The following is a 27,205-nucleotide window of genomic DNA, read 5'->3' on the forward strand; positions in this document are numbered from 1 at the left end:
CAGGAGAGTAAAACTGGGACTCCATACTGGAGAGTAAATCTGGGACTCCATACTGGAGAGTAAAACTGGGACTCCTTACTGGAGAGTAAAACTGGGACTCCATACTGAAGAGTAAAACTGGGACTCCATACTGGATTGTAAAACTGGGACTCCTTACTGGAGAGTAAAACTGGGACTCCTTACTGGAGAGTAAAACTGGGACTCCATACAGGAGAGTAAAACTGGGACTCCATACAGGAGAGTGAAACTGGGACTCCATACAGGAGAGTAAAGCTGGGACTCCATACTGGAGAGTAAAACTGGGACTCCATGCAGGAGAGTAAAACTGGGACTCCATACAGGAGAGTAAATCTGGGACTCCATACTGGAGAGTAAAACTGGGACTCCATACTGGAGAGTAAAACTGGGACTCCACACTGGAGAGTAAAACTGGGACTCCATACTGGAGAGTAAAACTGGGACTCCATACTGGAGAGTAAAACTGGGACTCCATACAGGAGAGTAAAACTGGGACTCCATACAGGAGAGTAAATCTGGGACTCCATACAGGAGAGTAAATCTGGGACTCCATACTGGAGAGTAAAAACTGGGACTCCATACTGGAGAGTAAAACAGGATTCCAACAAAACCAAGACTCTCAAACCCAAACAGGAAACACGATATTCATGACTGGAGTGACATCAGACACAACACGTGCTCAAGCTCTGATAACTAGGACTTGAAATGAGAAGCCCTGCAACCGCTACCGAAAAGTTAGCGCACGCTTTGAAGGAATGCTTTATTTCACAGCCCACTTTGACTCAACGGGTAGGCTAGCGCGGGGGATAGGTGGACCCAGATTCAGGGTGGCCAGAGATATTCCTGGTTTTTGAACCATCTGAACCCTGAACTACATGACTGGACAAATTACCAGGCCTAACAAATCCAGGCAACAACGGCAATTCATCATCCTGACTCCTAATAACCCACTAAACCGTGCAACCAAGCTTGGATGAAGCAAACACCAGAACCAATCACTGACCCCCCGGGACCAGAATTGGACAGCCCCAAACTAAACCTCCAATCACAGGACAGGATCAAAGCTACGCGTTGGCAAACGAAACAAAGGAAAACGCTCGCGGTCTGCACTTCTGTCTTTGGTAAAAATTACAAATTTGAGCCAAAAATTACAACAAGCAAAAAAAAAAGGAGTAAGGGGATCTCCAGACCAGGCAAGCGTACGGCGGGGGGAAGAGCGCACGTGCGCGCGATACGATACGCAGAGACTTCCGACGGCAAACCGCCGGCGCGCCGGTTTGCATAAGGCAAAAACATCCCTCAGGGATTTCACTGCGGTCGCTGCCGTGTCCCGAAGCTAAAATAGCAATTAGAGAGGAACGAAGAAGGCGCACCCGCGCCAGAGTTCGGCAGAGCAGGCAGGACTCGTTCTTCAAGACGCACAGTTAGCGTAGCGTGCCTGTTCGCCGTGAGCCCCTACGTGAACACAGCTCCCCCCTGATTTAGCCCCCCCGTTCAGAACAAACCGACTCAGATTTAAAAGTTGCAGGGCTCTGTACTAAGAATTTTTTTCCCGTGCTCCTAAGTTGAAAAATTTAGGACGCTAAGAATTTTTCCAAGGAGTACATGTGCCCCTAAGTTGAAAAATTTAGGACGCTAAGAATTTTTCCAAGGAGCACATGTGCCCCTAAGTTGAAAAATTTAGGATGCTAAGAATTTTTCCAAGGAGTACATGTGCCCCTAAGTTGAAAAATTTAGGAGCATATCTACTACCTACAGTAGATATGTGTCCCTAAATTATATTTCCAGTTAGCACACGTCAGTTATCAGGAGCACATGCTCCTAAAATGGGAGCACTGTAGAGCCCTGAGTGGACACTTAAGCAGTCAACTGCTGACACTGAAGACACTCTGATTGGGCAACGAGCTGCGTTCCGGTTTGGGTAAGACCATGTGCTGGGAATTCAGAGGGGTGGTGGTAATGGAAGAGGGAGGGAGGGGGGCGGGGGAGAGTGGACTGACCCAGTTCTTCCTCCTCTTCTTGTTCTTGGCGTCCTGGTCCAGGCTGCTGCCCACGCTGGAGTGGCTGGTGGCGCTGGCGATGCTGGACACGCTGTCCGAGGAGTGCTGCCTGCGAATGCGCAGGTCCGGCTGCGGCTGCGGGCCCGTGCCCGAGGCTGCGCAGACAGGCAGGCAGAGGAAGAGAGAGAGAGAGAGAGAGAGAGAGAGCAGGAATGATTGAGAGATCAATCAGACTACGCAATCCTTTTCAGTCTACCCACTTTCACACCCCCAGTTGTTACTGCAAATAAGAATCGAGTTTTCAGGTAACCTACTGGCTAAATTAATTGGAACATAAATAAATGAGAAAATATGATGTAATTTCCTTTGTCTACATAACAACTTCATCTTGCTGTGCTAAGATTAAATTGGGAACAACTACTACAACGCTACCTTATAACGAAGCAAGTTTATCAGCTGCGGAGCTTAACTCTATGAATCAAACACAGTGATGGACCAGACCTCTGTATTCGTGTTAAAAATCCAAAAAGGAACAAAAGTATGCTTAAAAGTTCTCACATCTTTGGTAAATTGAGCTACTGTGGCCTAACATCAATCTGCATATGAAGCCTATTAGCACAGCAGACTCCTGCTAACTTCCCTGCGCTGTATAACCAGAGCGATTTCACCAGTAAGAAGGTGTTAGCACCAGGAAGTGTTAGCCACAGTAACTATTAACACCAGGAAGTGTTAGCCAAAGTAACTGTTAGCACCAGGAAGTGTTAGCCACAATAACTGTTAGCACCAGGAAGTGTTAGCCGCGGTCAGTGCTAGCAAATATTAGGGTGGATTTTGTATTCGTGGAGGCTAACTGTTAGAGGTGGTATTTGTTAACAGAAACAAGTGTCAGCAGTGGGAAGTGTCTGGTAAGTATTAGTTAGCAGCTCTGTGACACTCGCTACCCCCTCACCTTTACAGGTCAGCTCCGGGGTGTTGATCACACCGTTGATGGCCGCCTGCGCTGCCACGTTCTGCTTCTTCAGGAACTCGATGGTCTTCCTCAGCTCGTTCAGCTCAGAGTCCTGATAGGGCATGCGCAGGTTAGCATGTTCATTAAACACTGTAGCCACAGCACATTCGGTGTTACTGTGGAGCAAGGCTCCAGCTATAGGGGCTGTTCTGTTGGCGTCGTGTCTCTCTCTCCTCACCTTCTGTTCCGCCGTCATGGTGAGACTCTGGAGCCGGATGGTCATGTTTCCCAGGCTCTGCTCGAAGGCGGCAACCAGGTGAGCCTGCGCATGGAAAACCACATACAGTCAGAGAGCGTGACATCATTAATCGCCATTATAGGTACCCTGACTGGAATGTTTTTTTCCCCTCAGAATTCTAAGTCAGTGTTCTAGAACTCCACAGCTTTCAATTACCAGTAGCGATTGTGACATCAGCATTAGAACGTTCAGTCGAGAACATTCTAATCACATTATTTGTGATGTCACACCCTGGCTGTGTGACCACGCGCCAGGTGCCTGGGGAGCGGTTTGAGTGTTGTTTACAATTCACGCAAATTCGATCCGATATCACAGGGCTCAAAACAGAAATGGCACGTGGGGAAAGCACGCGAACACATACACGCACGCGCGAACACGTACACGCCCGAACGCGTGCGCAACAGGCTCGCTTAAGACTGAACTGCTTTCGACCGGGCACGCCACGACGATTCCACACACGGTCTTTATTTTCAAAACAGTTCTGAGCTGAGGATAAACCCCACGGCTTGCTGAGTCATTACTTGCTGATAATTCCGGACAGACGCGGCGATAAAACCCAAACAAGAGGGCTCAGAATCACCGCGGTAACCAAAATAAACAGTTTAACTGCGAACTGGGCAAATAAAACAGCAGCCGTTCGGTAGTAATTGTTCTGAAGTAAATCGTTTCTTACAGAACGCAGACCGTACTGAAATCCAAGTTTTAAATTAGCCAAACATCTTATTAATCTTCAACCGACACAACTGTGCATGAACTGAAAAGATTGAAGCTTCAAAAGCTTTGCTGAAAAACAAATCAAAATCAAATCGATTTATTTGAACGCTTTTCACACAAAGAAAGTTTACTGAGCAGCAAAAAAAAAAAAAAAAACCAGGCCTGAACCCCCAAATAACAAGCACATGAAGTAAAAAAAAAAACATACATACAATGCATATACACACCAGATGAACAGCCAGATATTGAATCTTTCACCAAGTCAGTCAGTACACCCGTTTTTATTCTCACTATGACCAGAAAGCACGAAACAGGCTCAGGACCTGTCCTATAGAGGTGCAGCGCTATTTAAATCATTAGTGTGAAGAACAGCTGAAACTCTCATACGAACCGGAGCTCAGAGCAAACAACACAGCGAAGCGTCCCCCCCCCCCCCCCAAACCCTGCCCACCTCCCCGGCGGTCCGGGGGCCCGCGCTCCTGTCCGCCGCCCCCGCGGAGCGGCTCCCGGTCCTCCCCGGGAGCCGCCGCCCGCTCCGCACGCGCCCCCGACCCCGCTTCGGCGAGGGGTACCGGTTCAGGGGGCGCCAGGTCACGGCGAGATCCCCGCCGGGGCGGGGAGTCGCGGACGACATCGGCGGGAGAGCGCGGTCCTGTTCCGAGGCCTGGCGGGCGGATCCAGACAGGGGGTCCCAGCGCGTGAGGTTCCTAACTGCGATCCCCTCCCTGCCTGGAGCAGGGGAGCAGGGGAGCGAGTGCACGCAGGTTCTGAGGCTATCAGCTATCGAGGGCTCTGTGAAACGCGAGCTGATAGCTCAGCGCAGACAAAACAGAGGCCTGGAACTCTGCCATTTCATGCACCGGCGTTGCCAGTGCTGCTGCATCCCCCCCTAAATATCCCTCATTTCTCTAAATATAGATGCTTGCTCATTTCCAACACGTTTTTCCTTTAAAGTTTCCTTCAGAATCCGCCGGTGTACTACAAACGTCCTCCAGTGAAAAATAAATACACATAAATGTAGGGGATTGTCAGAAAAATTACCTGGAGTAAACCTCCATACCAAGGGGAAGTTTCTCCCCAATCTGGCAACCCTTTTCACAAAGACTCCCCCCAGTTGGGTCTGGTCAGGACCAGCCTGTTTATGCATCCCTGACCGGGGGGTCTCAGTTATTCCAGAGAACCAGCTTGCCTGAGTAACAGCAGAGGGCACTTCTACCAGCGTGCAGATCAAAAGAAAGGCCGACCTCACTGCTCCTTCATCTGAGTACTCTCGAAGCACCCCGCGAAAAATCCCCCCTCGACGGGGATTTAAAACCCCTCCATTCTCAAGTTTCCTCGTGGTAAAGGGTGGTCAAAAAAAAAACAAAAAACAAACACCGGTGTGAGTGTCGAGGGTTCTAACCATTTCGCTACGACCTGTTCTCCGTTCCAAGCGCGTACAGGAGCTCCCTGAACATTTCAGTTCAGGTTTATTATTACTATCGTAATAATATCGTTGCTAACTATTATTATCGTTTCTCTGAGCTGTAACGAAAAAAGCAGTGTTGTGCAACACTGGGGAAGTGTGGCTTCTGGGGAAAGATCCGGAACATCAGGGAAGGGGTGGTCGGCGGGACGGGCGCCCCCTGCAGACGTGTAAGGACGGCGAGCCGCGGTGACAGACGCGCGCCCACCCGTCTGACTCACCCTTCCGTTCCACCAACAGCCAATGGGCACAGACAGGAAACTCCACCCCCTGCATCACACCGTCCTTTCGGGACTGTGACGCAAACGCGTTTAATCGGAACTTCGCTCAAGTTGTGAAAGACTACGATTGCACAACCCATAACCAGTTTTATCTTGACTGACATTTTTATTTTGACTCAGTGTACAGTCACGCCAAATCTTATTAAAAAGATTTAATTACTGTGTGAAAATGTATTTCCCGTGTACTTAGATATTCAGTACATGAGTATGAATTACTGAAGACGAAGTAATATTAATGTTAACAGCAGTCAGGGCTACCGGAGTAAGTTAAAAATATATAGAAAATAATACTAATATTACAATAATATTTCCATCTAGTTCCTTACAGATAACACGTACCGCATTGTTGTAACACCATTGCAAACACTTCACCATTGCAGGTTAAATAAATACATACTGTGTGCTGTGGGTTCAATGTCTAACTTTGTGTAAAAAAGCACGCAGTCATTCCACCTATCCCTCACCAACTGAAACAAAGTGCTCCAGTTTTGTGCTACAAAGCAACAGCTGTGAATGCTAGGCTAACGCTAGGCTAGCATTAGGCTAACACTAGGCCAACTTTAGGCTAAGGTTAGGCTAACGCTATGCTAACGTTAGGCTAAGTCAACACGTATGCAGGAATGAGATCACGCAGGAGAGGTGATGCAGGGGGGGTAAGAACGTTCCTCTGTAGCGTGTAATCAGGCTTGTCCTAGCGACCCCTCCATCACTGCTGAGTACAGGGTAAACACACGAGAAACCCCAACATTATCCACGCTCAAATACTACTGTTTACAGCAGTTCTCAACTCCTTGAAAAACTTCTCCCTGCTGAGTATGAATTTTAAAACACAGCCAGCTGTTACCGACTGCATGTACTGTAGAATTATGCAACGTGCCTTCATAATCCCACTGTATTATTCATTTGACATAATTTGACAGTGAGCTGTCAGTCGCTGATATCCAGACACGTCAATAAGTTCAAGGCTTGTTTATTCTTGTTCATTCATTTAACCCTTTAATATCACAAATATGTGATGAGAATTTTCTTTACCAAACACTCTAATGCTGATGTCACAATCACTACTGGTAATCGAAAGCAATGGAGTTCTAGAACACTGACTTGGAATTTTGAAGAAAAAAAAAACATTCTAAATAACCGACAGTCTCCTAGGCTACAGTCTCCCTCTGCCCTCATAGTCAAATAAGCTGTATTAAGCCCCATTATCCCAGCTATAATGCAGACTAATTTTCTAGTGCCCAGACAGGCAAGTTCTGGCAGGTCTATTTGCCCATAAGTATGTTGTACTGTTTGGTAAGCATGGACCATTGGATGCAATGGCCTGACACGACAGCACAAAACCTGCCCTTGTAACACACAACCTTCTCGCAACGTTTCAGGAACGCTGTCACGGTGTTATCGGCCTTGGTCAGCCCTGAGGGGATCCCTTACACACCCCCCCCCCCCACTTTGCCTGATCTCCGGGATTGTAGACACTTGGTTGCTATGACAACCGCAAAGCCACACAAATTTATAGTCGGGTAAATGCACCATGGCTGTTCCCCGGGCAACCCCCCCACCTCCCCCGGTTGCTGAAACTTCCACTGCTAGCATGCTGCCGTGATGCTAACAGAAGTGGCTCTCAGATAATGCAAAGCCACGCTAGCCAGAGAAAGCATAGCATCTCACAACCTAGCACACTGCGACAGTAGATTGATTGTGAAATGGTGCGGGTCCTCTCGCCGGTGCTTACGTTAGAGCTGAGCTGAGTGGTCAGCGCCGACACCTTCTCCTGGGAGGAGTCCAACTCCCTCCTGAGCTTCCGGATCTGAAACCAGACAGACAGGGGAAAGGACCAATCACAGGTCCCCGTCAGGGAAAACACGGCAGCCCGTAGAACGCGATAAACCAGTGGTCCCCAACCCTGTTCCTGGAGATTTACTGTCCTGTATGTTGCCATTCCAAACCTTAACAAAGCACAATTCATTCAACAGCTACAGATACTAATTAGCAGCTTAAGCTGCAAATTTGTAGAGTCAGGTGTGCCAAATTAGGGTGGAACTGAAAACCTGCAGGATGGTAGATCTCCAAGAACAGGGTTGGGAACCACTGAGATAAACAGACATGTATTTAAATAGCGAGCGGGAAGTGGCCCTGTCACACCAGTTCAACAGAACCTAGCACAAAACACCACATCCTCTCAGGCTTTGTGTTATCTTCCCTGTACAGACACAGACCGTAGGGGTTCTCTCATACAGGTGAAGACCTCCTTACCTCTGACTGGGACTTCTCTTCAGGCTGAAAAACAAAAACAAAACAAAAACCAGAGGTGAGTGAATTTGGGAGGAACATTGCTCTGAAATAGCTAACTGCAGGGGTGCTATCTGAAGCGGGACGATAAGGCTGTATGGACTGTATGGAGTTTCCTCCTCCAGCCACAGGATGGCGCTGTGTCCACCATTTCTGGCAGACTGTAACTCTGTACTGGACCTGACCTGCCCCTGCCGCCCCCCCCCCCCCCCCCTTTGGCGCTTGCCACTCACCTGTTAAACTCAAGGGGTAATTTACAGATTAAGGAGAGATGGCCAGAGAGATTACAGGCCATCACCTGAAGTACAGGCTCATGACAGAATCTGAGAACCACACATTATGGATGGGGGGGTGGGGGGTGGAGTGGGGGGGGCTCCTCAGAGGTCAATATCATCCTACCCAGCAATTCATTTTTGTCCCCTGTAGGGGACATGAGTCTCTTATCTGAAGAACCACATTTACTGCTATGCTGAAACCTACACCCCACAGTCATTCAATAAGAATAAAGTAAATAATATTGTTGAAAATATTTTCACTGCAACAAGTTTTCATCACCCAAAACACTTGCATTATGTCAAAAAAGACATTCTGCCAGGTCAAGGAGGATATAATTGGGGGATGTATAACAAAACCATGGAAACCAGCTTTAAACTGGACAAATCATCTTCAACCAATACAACACAGGTGTACTGCATTATTATTATTGACAACAATCTTTATTATTAGCATTAGTAGCAGCAATAGTTTATATTTGCTAAATGGTTTTAGCAAAGGGTATTCATTGTAATCACTAACCATAAAGGTGAGGTTAAAATAAAACATGCCACCTCAAGACTCGGTGTACTTCCAGAACGAAAACGTTAATTCTCTAAACAGGAACACGTATGCTCAAACGCACTCATCCTGGCGCGACGCGTGTGACCCGCTCAGGGGCTGAGGTTCCGCGTGAACTCGACAGCCCGCGTTTCGGATATTATGCGTCGCCCGCCGTTTCGGGACGGTTGCCAGGGGCGAGGGAGGGGAAACGGCCCGAACAGACGCGCTGCTGTTTCGCAACCGAAAAATCATTTCAGTCCGAGGGGCGGGGCGGGACGGGGAGGGGGCGGAGCTGTTCCGACGGGTCGCCGGGGGAATCGGAAGCTCCGGGGCCGCGTCGCCGCCGGGGTTTCGACGGGGCGATGACTAAAACGTCCGCCAGGCGCGGAGCCGCCAAAAAAGGACGCGGACGCCCCCGCGACGGGGCGAGGACGGGACCGCAGTTCGCTCGAGGCTTGTCCCGGCTGGAGCGGAACGCTGACTCACGTCAAAACGCAGCAAGACGCCGCTTTTTCCCGAGCGAGCGCCTACTCCAAAGAGCCCCGCTCCGAACCGTCCCGTCTGCACGCCCCCTTCGACAGCACCGCAAACATCGGCGAGCGGCGCACGCTTCTAGCAGCTTCCGCCCATCCAACACCGGCCCAGATTACGAAATGTCATTCTTCTGTGACCTTTATGCCTCCAAAACTGAACAACCACCTTAATAATTTTTTAACACTTTTTTTTCTTCAGAGGATTAAAAGAATAAGCAACGCTTTTTAAAAAAAAACTGTACACAGAAGAGGACATAGCCAACAGCCTTAAACAATCTCCGCATCCTAAAGAAGAGGAAAAAAAGGGAAAGGGAAGCTTTTTCTCCTGAGACGAAGGAATCGGCCCAGAGCGCAGACTAATATCTTGACACAACACATCGTCTTCGTCAGACTCAAACAGGACACGATGCCCCACTAGCATCCCCAGCCAGCGCGCACCTCCCGCTGGTAGACATTCTCTTTCAAACTGTCAACCATGAGATAACAGCCACAGGCATCAAAACAGAACATTACACCGGTGGAAAATCAGAAACCACAGAATGTACGCAGAAGTTGAACAGAGACACAAAACACGAGGCAGCCTGTCTCCCTTCACCCGCAGGAGAACCTCGCTCCCCTTCTCCGCACGGGGAACGGGGATTTGGGGGGGGGGGGGGGGGGGGTCCTACCGTAAGGTCCCACGGCCGGAGCGTGCCTGCGAAGGTGACGGCGGCCATCATCTTGGGACTCGCGGTCCGGGCTCTCTCTCTCTCCCTCTCTCTCTCTCTCTCTCTCTATCTCCCTCTCTCTCTCGCCCCGGTCTGAGTCGCGTCTGAGCCCGTGCGCGGCGCGTCGCGTTTCCTCAGAGGAGCTGTCACTGCAGCTCATTACCTGCCCGAGGCCGAGCCCCTGCGCGCGCGGCTGTGGGAGGGGCCCACACGCCTTGCCAACTTTAAGAGCGCTCCATTAGCGCGTTACAACAGCTGTGCACGTTTAAAGAGCTCAACTAGCACAGTACAACAGCTGTGCACGTTTAAAGAGCTCAACTAGCACAGTACAACAGCTGTGTGTTTAAAGCACCCAACTAGTACAGCACAACAGCTGTGTACATTTAAAGAGCTCAACTAGTACAGTACAACAGCTGTGTACATTTAAAGAGCTCAACTAGTACAGTACAACAGCTGTGTACGTTTAAAGAGCTCAACTAGTACAGTACAACAGCTGTGTGTTTAAAGAGCTCAGCTAGTACAGTACAACAGCTGTGTACATTTAAAGAGCTCAACTAGTACAGTACAACAGCTGTGTACATTTAAAGAGCTCAACTAGTACAGTACAACAGCTGTGTACATTTAAAGAGCTCAACTAGTACAGTACAACAGCTGTGTGTTTAAAGAGCTCAACTAGTACAGTACAACAGCTGTGTATGTTTAAAGAGCTCAACTAGTACAGTACAACAGCTGTGTGTTTAAAGAGCTCAACTAGTACAGTACAACAGCTGTGTACATTTAAAGAGCTCAACTAGTACAGTACAACAGCTGTGTACATTTAAAGAGCTCAACTAGTACAGTACAACAGCTGTGTACGTTTAAAGCACCAAACTAGTACAGTACAACATCTGTGTACATTTAAAGAGCCCAACTAGTACAGTACAACAGCTGTGTACAATTAAAACACCCAACTAGTACAGCACAACAGCTGTGTACATTTAAAGAGCTCAACTAGTACAGCACAACAGCTGTGTACATTTAAAGAGCTCAGCTAGTACAGCACAACAGCTGTGTACATTTAAAGAGCTCAGCTAGTACAGCACAACAGCTGTGTATGTTTAAAGAGCTCAGCTAGTACAGTACAACAGCTGTATGTTTAAAGACCTCAACTAGTACAGTACAACAGCTGTGTACATTTAAAGAGCTCAACTAGTACAGTACAACAGCTGTGTGTTTAAAGAGCTCAACTAGTACAGCACAACAGCTGTGTACATTTAAAGAGCTCAACTAGTACAGTACAACAGCTGTGCACTTTTAAAGAGCTCAACTAGTACAGTACAACAGCTGTGCACTTTTAAAGAGCTCAACTAGTACAGCACAACAGCTGTGTACATTTAAAGAGCTCAACTAGTACAGTACAACAGCTGTGCACTTTTAAAGAGCTCAACTAGTACAGCACAACAGCTGTGTACATTTAAAGAGCTCAGCTAGTACAGCACAACAGCTGTGTACATTTAAAGAGCTCAGCTAGTACAGTACAACAGCTGTGTATGTTTAAAACACCCAACTAGTACAGTACAACAGCTGTGTACATTTAAAGAGCTCAACTAGTACAGTACAACAGCTGTGTGTTTAAAGAGCTCAACTAGTACAGTACAACAGCTGTGCACTTTTAAAGAGCTCAACTAGTACAGTACAACAGCTGTGCACTTTTAAAGAGCTCAACTAGTACAGCACAACAGCTGTGTACATTTAAAGAGCTCAACTAGTACAGTACAACAGCTGTGCACTTTTAAAGAGCTCAACTAGTACAGTACAACAGCTGTGTATGTTTAAAGAGCTCAACTAGTACAGTACAACAGCTGTGCACTTTTAAAGAGCTCAACTAGTACAGTACAACAGCTGTGCACTTTTAAAGAGCTCAACTAGTACAGCACAACAGCTGTGTGTTTAAAGAGCTCAGCTAGTACAGTACAACAGCTGTGCACGTTTAGAGAGCTCAACTAGTACAGTACAACAGCTGTGTATGTTTAAAGAGCTCAACTAGTACAGTACAACAGCTGTGTACATTTAAAGCACTCAACTAGTACAGTACAACATCTGTGTACATTTAAAGACCTCAACTAGTACAGTACAACAGCTGTGCACTTTTAAAGCACTCAACTAGTACGGTACTCAAATACTTTAAGCGACTTTGTACAGCACAGCGCTCGCAACACTTTCAAAAGCACTAGTACACTACTAAACCCACGTATTTTTAAAAACGCTTTACTAGTACACTACTGCACCCACATATTATTAAAAGCACTTTACTAGTACACTACTGCACCCACATATTTTTAAAAGCACTTTACTAGTACACTACTGCAACCACATACTTTCAAAAGCACTTTACTAGTACCCTACTGCACCCACATACATTCAAAAGCACTTTACTAGTACCCTACTGCACCCACATACATTCAAAAGCACTTTACTAATACAGTGCTCACATTGTCACACAAGTGCTGAAATAGTACAGTACAGATATCATTTAAAAGCACTTAAACAGCACAGTGCCACGTGACGGAATAACGGACAATTAGCAGGTCCTGACAGACAGCCGGCCGGCTAGCTATGTTTAAGTTTCAATTTCACGTCTGTTCAGTACACTGCTCGGTACAAACCACACAGCGCCAAATGAATGCTAGCAGAAGCGCCGCCGCGGGATATCTGAGATCTGAAAACAAAAGAGCGTGTACTTATTGGATTCCGATACCTTTGTTCACTTCAGCTCAAGCTGCTACAAGCTGGGTGAAATTTTCCAAGGAAAAAAAGCCAAACAAGGATAATACTGACTTACTTCCTTATAATTGCACCCTCAAGTAAAAAAATAAAAAAATAAAAAATAAAAAAAACAACAGCTGGAGTATTAAGCAATTCTCTCAGAAACAATCCAAAGGTTTACGGGCGGCCAGTGACCACAATCAGACTGTCTGTCTGGATGGAGAACGGAGTTCTTCCCGGAACATTCTAGATCATCTTCTAACACCAAGGACAATGTATGCATGAAGCGGCGCATGTCACGTTCGAATAAATCACTGCAAACAAATTTTGTTTTGCTTAAAACTCACCGTTGAGTAGACGGAGGAGGTGCTGGACACGAGAGAGAGCGATGACCCATGAACTGAAAAAAAAGAGAGAGAGAGAGATTTAAAAAACCCTTTTATTGGGACATTGTTTAACCACAGAAATTACTGTACTTCAAAACAAAAATAATATACAAGCAACATAAAGAGAAAAACCAATTAACAAACTAAGCACAGGCAGAAAAGAGAGAAATAGCTAGATAAAAGAGGGATAGAGAGACAGAGATTGAGAGAGAGAGAGGGAGGTGAGATTCAGAAAACAGACTGGGAACTGTGAAAGAGGAGGGGGAAACCCCCAGAGCGGTGCGATGCGTGCCTTATTCAGTCAATAACAGTTTGTGAGGCGGGTGCTTGGAGCTGCGCTGTGTGTGGTTCTATCTGACGCCCCGCTCCTTCATCGCGGCCTTGGAGCGTGCCGACGAACACTCAGGCCTTCCACCACAGCGCTGGCGGCAAACCCGACCGCGTGGAGTCGCTTTCTCTCCCTCACCTCCCTCTAACGCGTAAAACGCGACAGGCGGCTGTCGTCATGGCAATTAGGGCGATAACCGTACGGCACAAGTCCGGAAGATGAGGCTGTAAATTGAATACTAAACGAATGACAAATTATAAAGTGCAAACGCGAGATAACGTAGCGTTTCTTTCCAAAGGTACAACAGGATTCTCAGAATACAATGGGCTGGCTCTACGTGTGCCATCCCACAATGCACTGCATGGCGTCGCCTAAGCAGAATTAGTATACCAGATGACACAAGCGCATCAAAACTGTTTGAAAAGCCAAGTTTGATGGGAAGGATATTTTTTTATATATTTCTCTCATCTGAAATAAGGTTTCGAGTCGATTCAAACTGAACTTATGATTCTGTCGAGGCTGGTCAAGCCAAATACGGAAATAACACGTCATTCAGTTTAGTGTTTCCAGAAACTTCTTCAATCCAAAACCCAGATTCATGACAGGAACAAATCCCAACTGCGTTTTTTAAAATGTCAAGTGTCAAGTGCTTAAAATGTCAACACTTGACATTTTAAAACGGGAAACAAATCACGAAATAATGCATTATAAAAAAATAAAAAACCAATTACCTACACGCCTCAGCTGGAACGCTGCGGTCAATATGGCTGCCAAAAAATGTTTTTACTACAACCTGTGACATCACAGAAGGAACAGCACTGGCAGCTCTGCCAGAACTAGAGAACGTGGGAGAGGCAAACGACATTCCCCCCCCCCCCCCCCCCCAAGAGCCCCGGGGACCTGCGTTATTTTAATGAAGAGTTTCTCATGCTAACCCGCTCCGCCAGTCGCATAAATCATGTCCTCCTGGTCGTAAATGCACAGAACACTTCCACGTCTAGGTAATCTCACGAACTCGAGCGCGATTAATAGATTCACTCAAGGCCACAGGCAGATATTTGTTAAGACGGGCGAAATATCATCGGACATTTTATCGTTTTCTTTTTATCTTTCGCGTTAGCCCAGTTTCAAAATGTTTTAAAATACACTGTGCTAATTACACTTTAACAAAGCGTACGAATCAAAAAAGCGTGCGATATAGATAAAACATATTGCTGCAAAACATTTCTGTCAATGAAAGCCAAAGTGACAGATTGCTTCGGAAGTTCCACGGGAAAGCAATGCATTGCGAGAACGTTTCTGGGTCAAGAGACAAAGTGAAGATATATCAGTAACGGTGGTAACCGGACCATGGAAACCTAACAAAACATAGAGTGGATGCTACTACTGGTACACTCTTGTCATATTGGATAACGCTTGTTGGTCTTTTGCTTGGCGATAATGCTTTGAGAGGACTCCGGCATTGTGCTGCGCTGAGTGTCATCACGTTTCAGGAGCGGAAAGCCAGCTCTCTGTAACTGGCCCCTGTAATTATATTCCCCCAAGGTGCCCCGGGGACAGGGCTGAGGAGAGAGAGGGCAGGACGAGGATTTGGGCCTGAATACCTTCCCCCTCTAATAAGAAGGGGGGGGGGGGGTGGTTTAGGTGCGCGGCTGAATCTTCTGTACTCTCGGCTGAATGAGTCCTGTTCGCCCCCGGAGGGGGGGGGGTGGCGTTAGGAACTGATTGTTTCGGTGGGTTCGCCGGGTTCGTGAGCTCCTTCCTCGTCTGGTGATTCAGAGCACAGGGGCTGGCGTTCATCGCGACTGCAGCGTGCGGTCAAACGGCCAAACGCCAAGTCTCGGAGGAGAGAGACGAAGGACCTACTGACACACTGATGAAAAGCCAATGGGCGTGCCAAAACACCAATCAAACGCTGAAGGGCACGCCAACACACTTATCGAAAGCCAATGGGAACACAAAAACACTGTTTGAACACTAAGGGGCGCACCAAAACACAGATCAAAAGCTAATGGTCGCACAAAAACACTGATTGAACACTAAGGGGCGCACCAAAACACCGATCAAAAGCTAATGGTCGCACAAAAACACTGATTGAATGCTAAAGGGTGCACCAAAACACCAATCGAAAACTAAAGAGCTAAACATTTTGACGCTATCCAGATGCCTAGCCCGGATCCTAAAAACCAGCCAAACATCCACACTGTTTCCTATAGGGACTTTGTCTTTTTTCTTGAATGGAGGACTATATGCGTATTTAGCTTCGAGCCTAAACTGATGGGGCACTGCTTCATGAGGTCAGACCCTGACCGCGCAGCATCGTCGGAAAACAAAGAACGGCAAAAACGGGGGATATTCCCGGCATGTACACGGCAACCCCGCCCGCGTCGCCCTAAATAAACACCCCGCTGCCAGAGATGAGAGAACGGCAGGGTTTAGGTTTCCCAGGGAACCGTATTTGAATCTCAGTGCTGTCCGAGCCGCAGCCGCGACCGAAACCCCACAGCCTGAAGAGCCGCCTGGCCCAGACACACAGAGATCAGCCCAGCGTCGAAGAGCTAACCCCACAGCCTGAAGAGCTAACCCCACAGCGTCAAAGAGCTAACCCCACAGCCTGAAGAGCTAACCCCACAGCGTCGAAGAGCTAACCCCACAGCCTGAAGAGCTAACCCCCCAGCCTGAAGAGCTAACCCCACAGCCCGAAGAGCTAACCCCACAGCCCGAAGAGCTAACCCCACAGCATCGAAGAGCTAACCCCACAGCATCGAAGAGCTAACCCCACAGCCGAAGAGCTAACCCCACAGCCTGAAGAGCTAACCCCACAGCCCGAAGAGCTAACCCCACAGCCTGAAGAGCTAACCCCACAGCCGAAGAGCTAACCCCACAGCCTGAAGAGCTAACCCCACAGCCTGAAGAGCTAACCCCACAGCCTGAAGAGCTAACCCCACAGCATTGAAGAGCTAACCCCACAGCATTGAAGAGCTAACCCCACAGCCCGAAGAGCTAGCCCCACAGCCCGAAGAGCTAACCCCACAGCCTGAAGAGCTAACCCCACAGCCTGAAGAGCCGCCTGGCTCACGCCCAGACACACAGAGATCAGCACAGCGTCGAAGAGCTAACTCCACAGCCTGAAGAGCTAACCCCACAGCGTCGAAGAGCTAACCCCACAGCCCGAAGAGCTAACCCCACAGCCTGAAGAGCTAACCCCACAGCCCGAAGAGCTAACCCCCAGCATGAAGAGCTAACCCCACAGCCTGAAGAGTTAACCCCCAGCATGAAGAGCTAACCCCACAGCCTGAAGAGCTAACCCCACAGCCTGAAGAGCTAACCCCACAGCCCGAAGAGCTAACCCCACAGCGTCGAAGAGCTAACCCCACAGCCCGAAGAGCTAACCCCACAGCCCGAAGAGCTAACCCCACAGCCCGAAGAGCTAACCCCACAGCATCGAAGAGCTAACCCCACAGCATCGAAGAGCTAACCCCCAGCCTGAAGAGCTAACCCCACAGCCCGAAGAGCTAACCCCACAGCCTGAAGAGCTAACCCCACAGCCTGAAGAGCTAACCCCACAGCCTTAAGAGCTAACTCCACAGCCTGAAGAGCTAACCCCACAGCCTGAAGAGCTAACCCCACAGCATCGAAGAGCTAACCCCACAGCCCGAAGAGCTAACCCCACAGCCCGAAGAGCCGCCTAGCCCAGACACACAGAGATCAGCACAGCGTCGATGAGCTAACAGCTAAACCACATTCCTATAAAAAATCACCTGTAGATTCAACCTCAGTATTAATCGGAGCTTTAACTTCAGGTACATTATTGTGGTAAAAGTCAGTAGAAGGATACATGTAGCTGAAGGAAATACACTTATTTTTCTAAACAATAGAGCTTCTTATTAAATATGATATGGCATAAGCGCAAATGAAAGACTTACATTATATTATATTCTACAAGGCACAATTTTGTAAGCTTGACAGAGATCCTGTTGATTTTCACTGTTGACTTGCGACACATTCAACTGACAGGCTAACTCAGGACCGTTATGTGTTCTCCCTTGCACTGTGTGTGTGTGTTTGACGGGTTTTCGGGGCTCACCCTCCTCGAACCCGTCCCGGAAGGAGCCGGAGCGGCTCATGGCGCGGCCCTTGTCGTCCAGCGACATGGAGGAGTTGCGGAGGCGGGGCTCGCCGTAGGCGTCGTACGGGCCGTCCTGATTGGACAGGCTGTTGGAGCGCAGGCTGGCCAGGTTGATCTGAGCGGCCGTGGTGGGGCTGCCTGTGAAGGGGGGCGAGGTCACATGACCAGTCACATGATCAGCTGGCGCGTGAAGACTCCGTACGAAAAGCACATAGCAGGTTATAGCGGTAAGTACAGATGCACAAAACACCAATTTACGCAGCTTATGAATCACAAAATAATAAACACATGAACAGTAAAGCAAAAACTTATAAACTTGCTTTAAAAGTTTCAACAAGATACATCAACTGGGAGGCCACTTCACAGAGAGGGAAGCTGACTTCTCATATGCTTGAAATGTTACGAACGACACACCAGGTGGCAACATTAATCCCATACTGAATTACAGCAGGGAGAATGCAACTGGCTACAAATGATATCATCGGTGTACTAAAATAAGCAGGCCCTCATCCTGAGATAAGAGACCAAGGAGGAAGCAGACATTTCAAGATGAAAGATCTACATTTGAAACAGCAAGTTCACAAGTTTTTGACTTGGAGATACTCATTTCCTCCAAAAGACATGACAGAACTGATTGGAAATGAACATTTTGACTGGACGGGGACTTGTAACTAGAGAAGGGATGGTATTTGAGGTTCTGTAGACATGCGTGAGGCGGAGGGGTGGGAGGGGGGGGGTGGGGGGGTTGCGGGCGGAGGGGCGGGTTTACCGAGCTGGCCGAAGTTGAAGCGCGTCCCGGAGGAGGGAGAGGTGAGGCTGGACCCGGGGGAGAAGGGCGAGTTGCTGGCCGAATCCTGCAGGCCACCCGCGGAGTGGGAGCGGAGCCACTCCTTGGCCTCCTCGTGGCTGCGCAGGTGGGGCAGGGGGGCGTACCTGCAGGGGGGGGGGGCAAACGGGGCAGCTTACCAACAGACCACGGGGCATGACACCCGAGAGGCACCTTTGGGGAGGGTGCGGGGAGGCAGGGTATATTTTTCACTTTGCAGAGACACACAGACACAGAGCCAACAGGGTCAAAGGTCAAAGGAACTATGCAGTTGCACGTGAAGCGACAGAAGCACAATCTACGCATGATGTAGCAGGCTCCTATTTTGAAGGCTTTAATGCATCTTGAGGCGGGTACAATGTAAGAACAAGCCGGTCCAGTGCTCAGCTCATGCGGTGATTGGATCAGGCAAGCGCCAGCCTATTCACCCGTGCACACGCAACAGGAACTCAAGAACGCTCAAGATGTCTTTCCCAAATAATCTTCCCAGGAAACACTGATTTCCGGCTCTTTATCCCTTTAAGGTGTGACATCACAAATGCGTGATTAGAATGTTCTTAACTGAACGTTCTAATGCTGATGTCACAATCGCTACTGGTAATTGAAAGCAGTGGAGTTCTAGAACACTGACTTACAATTTTTTTTTGGGGGGGGGGGATCCAAAAAACCTACTCTTCAAATGGTTATATGTCTCTGGGGGCCAGTAGCTTAATTTCGGTTCTTCGTCTTTTGCTACCCTCATCCAATCGTGCGTAAGCCCCCCCACGTGCGTGCGATTACGCCATGCTCTGGCTGAGACATTAATACTCTTAAAATGAGCTGGAGCAGTGCCCGGTCTCAAAATCCCACAGCATTAACGCCCAGGGGGGGGGGGGGTGGAGGTTAAATCTACTGGGGCTATATCAGGCTCCCAATTTGCAGACGACACAGATTTTGTGTCGCTGGGGGCATGTCCGGAGCGTGTTCGCTCAGAGAGCAGAGACAATGGGCTCAGCAGACCTTAAAGACACTAGGTGTCTGCTCCGCTGACCTCTTGACCCCGGTGTTTACCCTGTGTCAACCTGAAGCGCTTTTTTGCGTTAAGCCCCTCCCCCTCGGCACAGTCCCAGCTCAAGCCCAGCCCACGGGAGCCCACAGGAGTCTGCTGGTCTGGGAACTTTACCCGCCCAGCCAAACACGCCCTTCTCCGGCGAGAAACCCAAAGCTGTTCCCAGCCTCGATATTCAAATACGAGTTTTCCCCCTCGAACCCCTTTACCTTTAAAAATTAGAATGGCACGGAGGTTCCCACAGCCAAAGCGCGGAGCGAACGGAGCATAACAAGCCAACACAGACCAGACGGCAGCAGCAGCAACAGAAGAGCAACAAACAGCAACGGCGACAGGACAGAAGCGAGGTGCCGAAAACAAACGTGCATGTTAGCGTGTGTGTGCTGCTCGAGCTAGACACATCGCACAGTGACAGCTGGCGGTGCACCTGGGGTCCCCAGACACAAACCGGTGAAAGGGCCGCAAAATGGAAAGCTGCTAACAGGCTGTGGAACATAAACTAGTGACAGGCCGTGGGACAAACTAGTACAGCCGTGGAACATAAACCGGCGAACAGGCCGTGGAACATAAACTAGTGACAGGCCGTGGGACAAACTAGTACAGCCGTGGAACATAAACCGGCGAACAGGCCGTGGAACATAAACCAGCGAACAGGCTGTGGAACATAAACTAGTGACAGGCCGTGGGACAAACTAGTACAGCCGTGGAACAAAAACCGGCGAACAGGCCGTGGAACATAAACTAGTGAACAGGCCGTGGAACATAAACCAGTGAACAGGCCGTGGAACATAAACCAGTGAACAGGCCGTGGAACATAAACTGGTGAACAGGCCGTGGAACATAAACCAGCGAACAGGCTGTGGAACATAAACTGGTGAACAGGCCGTGGAACATAAACCAGTGAACAGGCCATGGAACATAAACCGGCGAACAGGTCGTGGAACATAAACCAGCGAACAGGCCGTGAAACATAAACCGGCGAACAGGCCGTGGAACATAAACCAGCGAACAGGCCGTGGGACATAAACCAGTGAACAGGCCGTGGAACATAAACCGGCGAACAGGCCGTGGAACATAAACCAGTGAACAGGCCGTGGAACAAAAACCGGCGAACAGGCCGTGGAACATAAACCAGTGAACAGGCTGTGGAACATAAACTAGCGAACAGGCCGTGGAACAAAAACCGGCGAACAGGCCGTGGAACAAAAACCGGCGAACAGGCCGTGGAACATAAACCAGTGACAGGCCATGGAACATAAACCAGTGAAAAGGCCAAGTGACACAAACCGGAGAAAGCAAGAAAAGGTGCAGACGGCAAAGAGAGCGTGCACAGACGAGCGGAGAGAAAGAGAGAGCCCCGAAGAGCACAGCCAAGGAGGGAGGGGTTAAAGCTGGAAGCCCCGGTACCTGAATCCCTTCTTGGGCAGGGTGTTGCGATCGAGGCGGAGGTCGCTGTGGGCGGGTCAGAAAGAGGCATTTCAGAGGACAGGGGAAGGTGGGGGGGGTGGGGGGGTGACACAAAAGTTTGCGACAGACAATTGAGGATTGTACATGTGTAGGGGACGAATGAAACGAGATCCCCCCCGAACCACCGACCCCCCGTTCCACCTCCAGCGATTTTCAACAGGGGGTCTTCAAGCTACTGTAGGGGGTCCCTGGCCAGACTTGATATACAGTGACTCTATATAGATTAGAAAAAATACTTTAAAATATCAAGCCCTTTTTAAAAAAAATATAGCCCATTCTAACTTATGGTGGGGGGGGGGGGAGGGGGGTCCCTGGATCAAAAAAGGTTGGAAACCCACTGATTTAAGAAACAGAGAAAAACGCAAAACACGAATCCCAGCAAATTTTAAAATGACCAGAGAGGCTCTAAAGAGAACTTGGCGGGCTGCGGTGTTCTTTTGGGTAACATTACGCTCCTGTGCAGACAGTTGCCGCGGCGATCGGTAAAGCAAGACAATTACATGAAGCTTATGAGCATTCCCGCACAATTACTGCATGACAGGCACGCGCAGAACCAGGTTTCTAATGTGAGATTAGCGTCTAACGTGACGATTTGATTTGCGATTGGCGGGCATCCACACTAATTTGTCGCAAAGCGCAGCGTTAGTCATCAGGGAACTCCCTTATTGGCCGAGGGAGAGGTTGAACGTGCCAGGTATCTCGGCTCAGCCGGCTAACACCTGGTTAAACCAGGCGGGTAAAGGCAGGGATGAAATGGAGCGGATTGATGTTTAAAAGGCCCCTGTACTGGGGGGGGGGGGGGCGGGGGTGCTGGGTTCAAGGACAGTCCTAAGAGGGGGGCGCTGGTACCTGTTGCGGGAAGCTTTGGAACACAAATGAGAACCTGATGACAGGGCAACGGTGACCCAGCCAAAGCAGAGCCGTGCATGCGACAGGAGCAGATAACAAGCAGTGACCTCGCTGTACCAGCAAACCCAGCACACGAGTAAACACACACACACACACACACACACACACACACAGGGCTCTCTGCCTGCGGAGACAGGGGCACAGACAGGTGTCCCAAACACACACACACACACACTCAGGGCTCTCTGTCTGCGGAGACAGGTGCACAGACAGGTGTCCCAAACACACACACACAAGCGCACGCACAAATGCACACACATGCACGCGCACATATACGCGCACACACACACACACACACAAACGCACGCGCAGGCATGCACGCACACACGGACACTACACTAATACACACACACACGCACACACAAACGTATACACATATATGCGCACACACACACACACACACACTACACTACTACAAACACACACTCTACACTAACACACATACACACTACACTAATGCACACACATTACACTAACACACACACACACTTGCATACACAAACACACACATGCACACACACACACACACACACACACACACACACACACACAGTTGCATGCATACACAAACACACACAGACATAAACACGCACACACTCGAACACCAGCCACCTGCTGCAAGGCTACATGAATGGGTTGCACAGGCTGCCGTTGAGTGCGATGCACCCACATCGACTTCACTGTTGTGGGAAAACAACAGCAGCTGCTCCAGAAAAACGAACAGAAACGACACACACACGCGTGCGTACACACACACACACACGACACTAACACACCCCACACACACACACACACACACACACACACACACGCGCACGCCGTAACAGCTGCTCCGCTGCAAGGTCTTCTGAAGACCAAACAGGTTCTTCCACACGTGACAAACCGCTCCAATCAGTTGATAACGCTGATTATTTTCCACAGATTTCATGCAAGCGAGCCGCACCGAAAGAGCCTCGCCAGCCCCATTTGACCTATCCCTCGGCAAGATGGCTTCCTCAATGGAAAACATAAGTCAGTCCAGTCCAGTCCGATTAAAACTGAACTGGACGCCGAGACAAACTCAATTCCCAGCCGCAATATCAGACTGGGCCAGCAGGTGGCGACGCGGCGGCTTGGGAGCGCGACGCACGGCACCGCAGGGACAACGCTCAGCCCGGCACGCCACTCCACACGACGACACAACACAGGAAGCCGCGTTTTTTTAAAACAACTTTCCCGTCGCTACGGCGCCAGGCGCAGCAAGCAACCCCGCGAGACGGAGACGCGTTTTACCTGTCCTGTTTCCGTGGTAACGTGTTTCGGGCGAATTTGGGACTGGCGGAAGGGGAAGAGAGGGGACTGCAGAGGTGGGGTGGGGAGGGGAGGGGTTGGGGGGAGGGGGGGGTAAGGGTAGACACAACACAGAGAGAATTAGTCAAGATAGGGGAGAGGAAGGGAGAGATCAGACAGCAAGACAGAAACCCCCCCACTACATTCCACCGAGCACCTTCAGAAACCCCAGGACAGACGCCAGAGCTCCCACCAACACCAGCCTTTTCACTGCGTATAAACACCGAGCCAGTTTTATGCAAAATAAGAAACAGGGGAGAGAAAAAAAAGAAGCAGAAATTGAGAAAGATTTAATTTGAAAAATTTGTTCAGATTTTGCATGCCCCCATCCATCATCAGAAGCGGTTTCCTTCCTGGCTCGTGTTTATAAAAATACCCTAAAATTACGTCTCGCTAAACACGTCGATAACTCATTACCGCCGTATGGAAATGATGTCGAGTTACAGCCGTTTCCTGGAGCAAAGAACTGGTTCTGGATGCATAGATTAGTCAGACTGGCGGGTTTATTGTTCAGCTTATCCTTTTCTGTTTTTGATCTTATCGCTGTTTTATCGAGCTCTGTTCTCAGTGTTACTACTCACTGTTATTTACAGCAGGACTGACTCTGGCACCAACAGAACACACGTATCTGCTTTCCAGATGTAACTAATAGATGAATGTAATGCAGTCTAATCTAATTAGAGCAACTCCAGACACCCGGCTCCGTAACGTCCACCAGACCCCCCCCCCCCCACCTGCAGTCGCCGTCTCTCTCTCTCTCTCACCTCTCCGACATGCCCGTCCTGACGCTGCCCGTCCTGGCGAAGGCGGAGGCGGAGGCGGGCGGGGTGGGGTCGTCCCTGCTGGCGCCGTGGCAACCGGGCCCGCCGCTGCTCATGGAAACGTCGATGGACTCGCAGCTGGTGTGCAGGCTGCTGACGGAGGGGAAGGCCGCGCCCTCCTTGCTGAGGGCGGAGGACGTGCTGAGGGTGGTGCCCCACGTCAGGCTGTTGGAGGGGGCCGAGTAGGCCGAGCCGGGGCTGGAGGCCGGCGGGGAGTGGGAGGGCTCGCCCGAGGGCGAGTCCGGCGCCCCCTGCTGGCCCATGGTGGCGTGGGGGTTGGAGATGACCGTGGAGTTCTTTGTGCTCTCCGCGGTGGAGACCGGGGCCTGCTTGCCGGGCTTCACCCCGAAGAGCCTGCAATGGGGACAGGAAGTGAGAGTGGGGGGACAGGAAGTGAGAGTGGGGAGGACAGGAAGTGAGAGGGGAGGGGACAGGAAGTGAGAGTGAGGGGGGCCAGGAAGTGAGAGTGAGGGGAGAGGAAGTGAGAGTGGGGGGACAGGAAGCAGGAGCCAGGGGACAGGAAGTAAGATGGAGGGGACAGGAAGTGAGAGTGGGGGGATAGGATGTGAGAGTGAGGGGACAGGAAGTGAGAGTGCAGGGACAGGAAGTGAAAGTGAGGGGACAGGAAGTGAGAGGGAGAGAACATTTTTTCAGCCATCCAGTTCAAAGAAAGCATAAAAAAGGGAATGTCTTCATTTCCACTGGTATTTTTTTTTTTTACAGTGTTCAGTCAGCATTCCTCTGTTACAGCAAACAGACAAAAAAAACAGAACAGAGGGCAAAGAGAAGACAAGCAACACAAAGGAATTTAAGCCTGGCACGTTACGAAATGAGGGTAACACATGCTCTCTCAGATCCTTCATGGTGATGACGATTAGGCATTTGTTTCTCATACTTTCATGCATATTTTATCAGCGCCCAAAAGTTTCAAGTTAAATAAAAACAGCATGTTTTTTTTAACAAATGCTCCGGTTCTTAATAAAATCCAAAAGACAAACGAGCAAAGGAGCTAACGATCCAATTTACTCGCATCTGAGTGCCCTTGTCGGCACCAACACAAACACAGGAGCAGGCTAATCAGTCGCGGCTAATAAAAACGCCTGCGAGGTCTCCCACGTCTTTGAACTAGCTGACTAACGTTTGAACTCAGTCTGGGCCGTTTCAAACGACGCCGACGAGGTAAAACGCAGTTCAAGCGGCACGAGAAGCCTTTCACGAGACCCATGCACCCGACCACCGCAAGCGGGTCCCTCTTCCCTGCTCCCCCGGACGCGCCTGACATTTTTGTCGCGTTGCGTCACGAGCGTAAGCGTGGCACGGCGGCGCCGTGACCTCAGAGTCTGAGGCCAAGTCCGAGAGAGAGCCTGCGCCAAGAGCCTCCCTCGTCTGAATAAGAATGTGCCAGCGGGACCTGTGGGCCGAGCCTTCACTGCTCTAGGGAGATCGGTTTAGCGCTTTAGGACGGAGTGTAGCACAGTGGGTAAGGAACTGGGCTTGTAACCGAAAGGTCGCAGGTTCGATTCCCGGGTAGGACACTGCCGTTGTACCCTTGAGCAAAGGTACTTAACCGAAATTGCTTCAGTATATATCCAGCTGTATAAATGGATACAATGTAAAATGCTATGTAAAAAAGTTGTGTAAGTCGCTCTGGATAAGAGCGTCTGCTAAATGCCTGTAATGTAATGTAAAGGGTGTGACATCACAAATATGAGGTTAGAATGTTCTTGACTGAACATTCCGGTGCTGATGTCACAATCGCTACCGGTAACCGATAGCTATGGAGTTTTAGAAACACTGACTGACAGGAAGAATTTTGAAAAGAAATTCTGAAAAAAAAAAAATCTACTCTTCAAAGGGTTGCGGCTGCGATATTCAAATCTGGCCCCCGGGGCCAATAGCGCTGCTGGTTCTCGTTCCTCCCCTCCAATCAGGGACTGACTGAAACCTGACACGCCAGGTGTGTGAAATCTCCGACCAATCAGAGACAATACCAGACTTGAGACCATCAGACAGGAGAGAAAAGCAGCAATACTGCCGACCGGATTCGAGTATCTCGGGTTTAATGAAGGTTGAGCTGATTGGTGGAGGGGTTGAGGGGGCGGGGCATACCTGCGTAGAGAGGGGGACGACACGTCGGGGTACTTGGCCCCCTGCTGCCTCCCGCCCTGCGGGGCGGCGACGGCGGCGGCCCCCCCGGCCTTGGCCTGGCCGCCGCCCTCCGCGTCCGAGGACACGCCCTTCTCGCGGTCGGTCTGGTTGGGCGCGGTGACGGCGGTGGCGGCGGCCCTGCCGGGGGCCGGCTCGCGGGCCTTGGGCGGCGGGGGGAGGAGGGCGGTCGGCTTGCCGCCGAGGCCAGACTCGATGCTGCTGGTGGACGAGCGGTTGCCGCCGCCGCTGTAGCGGGCCCCGCCCGAGCGGCTGGGCCGCGGCAGGCTGCGGTACTGCAGGTTGCCGCGGGCGATGGCGGGGAGGAGGCAGCCGTCGTCCTGGGCGTCCATGCTGGCCTTGCGCCCGCCGGGCCGGCCACCGGCCGACCTGGGCACCTTGCCCAGGGTGGCCGAGCCGCCGGCGACGATGGCGGTCCCGCCGGCGCTGAAGGTCGTCGTGGCGACCGGCTGCTTCTTGAAGCCGAAGGTGCTGGTGGGGGCGCGGGGCGCGCTGGGGGGGGGCTTCTTGGCCTCGTCCCCGCTGCTCCGCCCCGCGTCCGAGGGGGAGCGCTGGACGCCGGGGGGCTTGGGCGAGAGACGGCCCTTCTCACACACCTTGGCATCGTCCGTTTTCCCTGCCGGGGAGACCGACGCCACAGCCCGTTAAACAGAGAGGGCCGCAGAGGCTGACACACACACACACACACACACACACACACACACACACACACTCGTGCGCGCATACACGCACACGCACACACCTTCTCCCTGTTATACAGATTTACACCGTCTCCTGCTTTTGTCACAATTTTAAAAATGGCAAAAAATAATAATACAGCACAGTAGCATACAACATTAACATTTTTATTCCCAGTTCTTTGTCTGGCAAAGAGTGTTTGCTAAATATCTAAACTTAAAGGTAAAAGTGCTTTGTTCACGCTCCTCAGTACGAACTGCGAAGTGACGGAAGAATCCTATATGCTCAACAAAACACAGGGGT

At 50.1% G+C, this 27,205-nt stretch overlaps 1 protein-coding gene across 1 annotated transcript in view; it reads right to left on the reverse strand.

Annotated features, from left to right (window-relative positions):
* Positions 1 to 27,205, reverse strand: part of LOC118215164 (neuron navigator 2-like) — a 130,093-nt gene that overhangs the window by 15,149 nt on the left and 87,739 nt on the right. Inside the window, exons 15-25 of the mRNA XM_035395625.1 lie at positions 26,168 to 26,840; positions 24,002 to 24,412; positions 23,181 to 23,246; positions 18,428 to 18,591; positions 17,617 to 17,796; positions 13,163 to 13,215; positions 7,979 to 8,002; positions 7,458 to 7,532; positions 3,206 to 3,289; positions 2,968 to 3,079; positions 2,019 to 2,173 (exon numbers count right to left, since the gene is read on the reverse strand). Coding sequence (XP_035251516.1) covers positions 2,019 to 2,173; positions 2,968 to 3,079; positions 3,206 to 3,289; positions 7,458 to 7,532; positions 7,979 to 8,002; positions 13,163 to 13,215; positions 17,617 to 17,796; positions 18,428 to 18,591; positions 23,181 to 23,246; positions 24,002 to 24,412; positions 26,168 to 26,840 — 1,997 coding nt within the window. The remainder of the gene's footprint in view (positions 1 to 2,018; positions 2,174 to 2,967; positions 3,080 to 3,205; positions 3,290 to 7,457; positions 7,533 to 7,978; positions 8,003 to 13,162; positions 13,216 to 17,616; positions 17,797 to 18,427; positions 18,592 to 23,180; positions 23,247 to 24,001; positions 24,413 to 26,167; positions 26,841 to 27,205) is intronic.

Source organism: Anguilla anguilla, chromosome 16 (genome assembly GCF_013347855.1).
Source record: "Anguilla anguilla isolate fAngAng1 chromosome 16, fAngAng1.pri, whole genome shotgun sequence".
Taxonomy (NCBI): domain Eukaryota; kingdom Metazoa; phylum Chordata; class Actinopteri; order Anguilliformes; family Anguillidae; genus Anguilla; species Anguilla anguilla.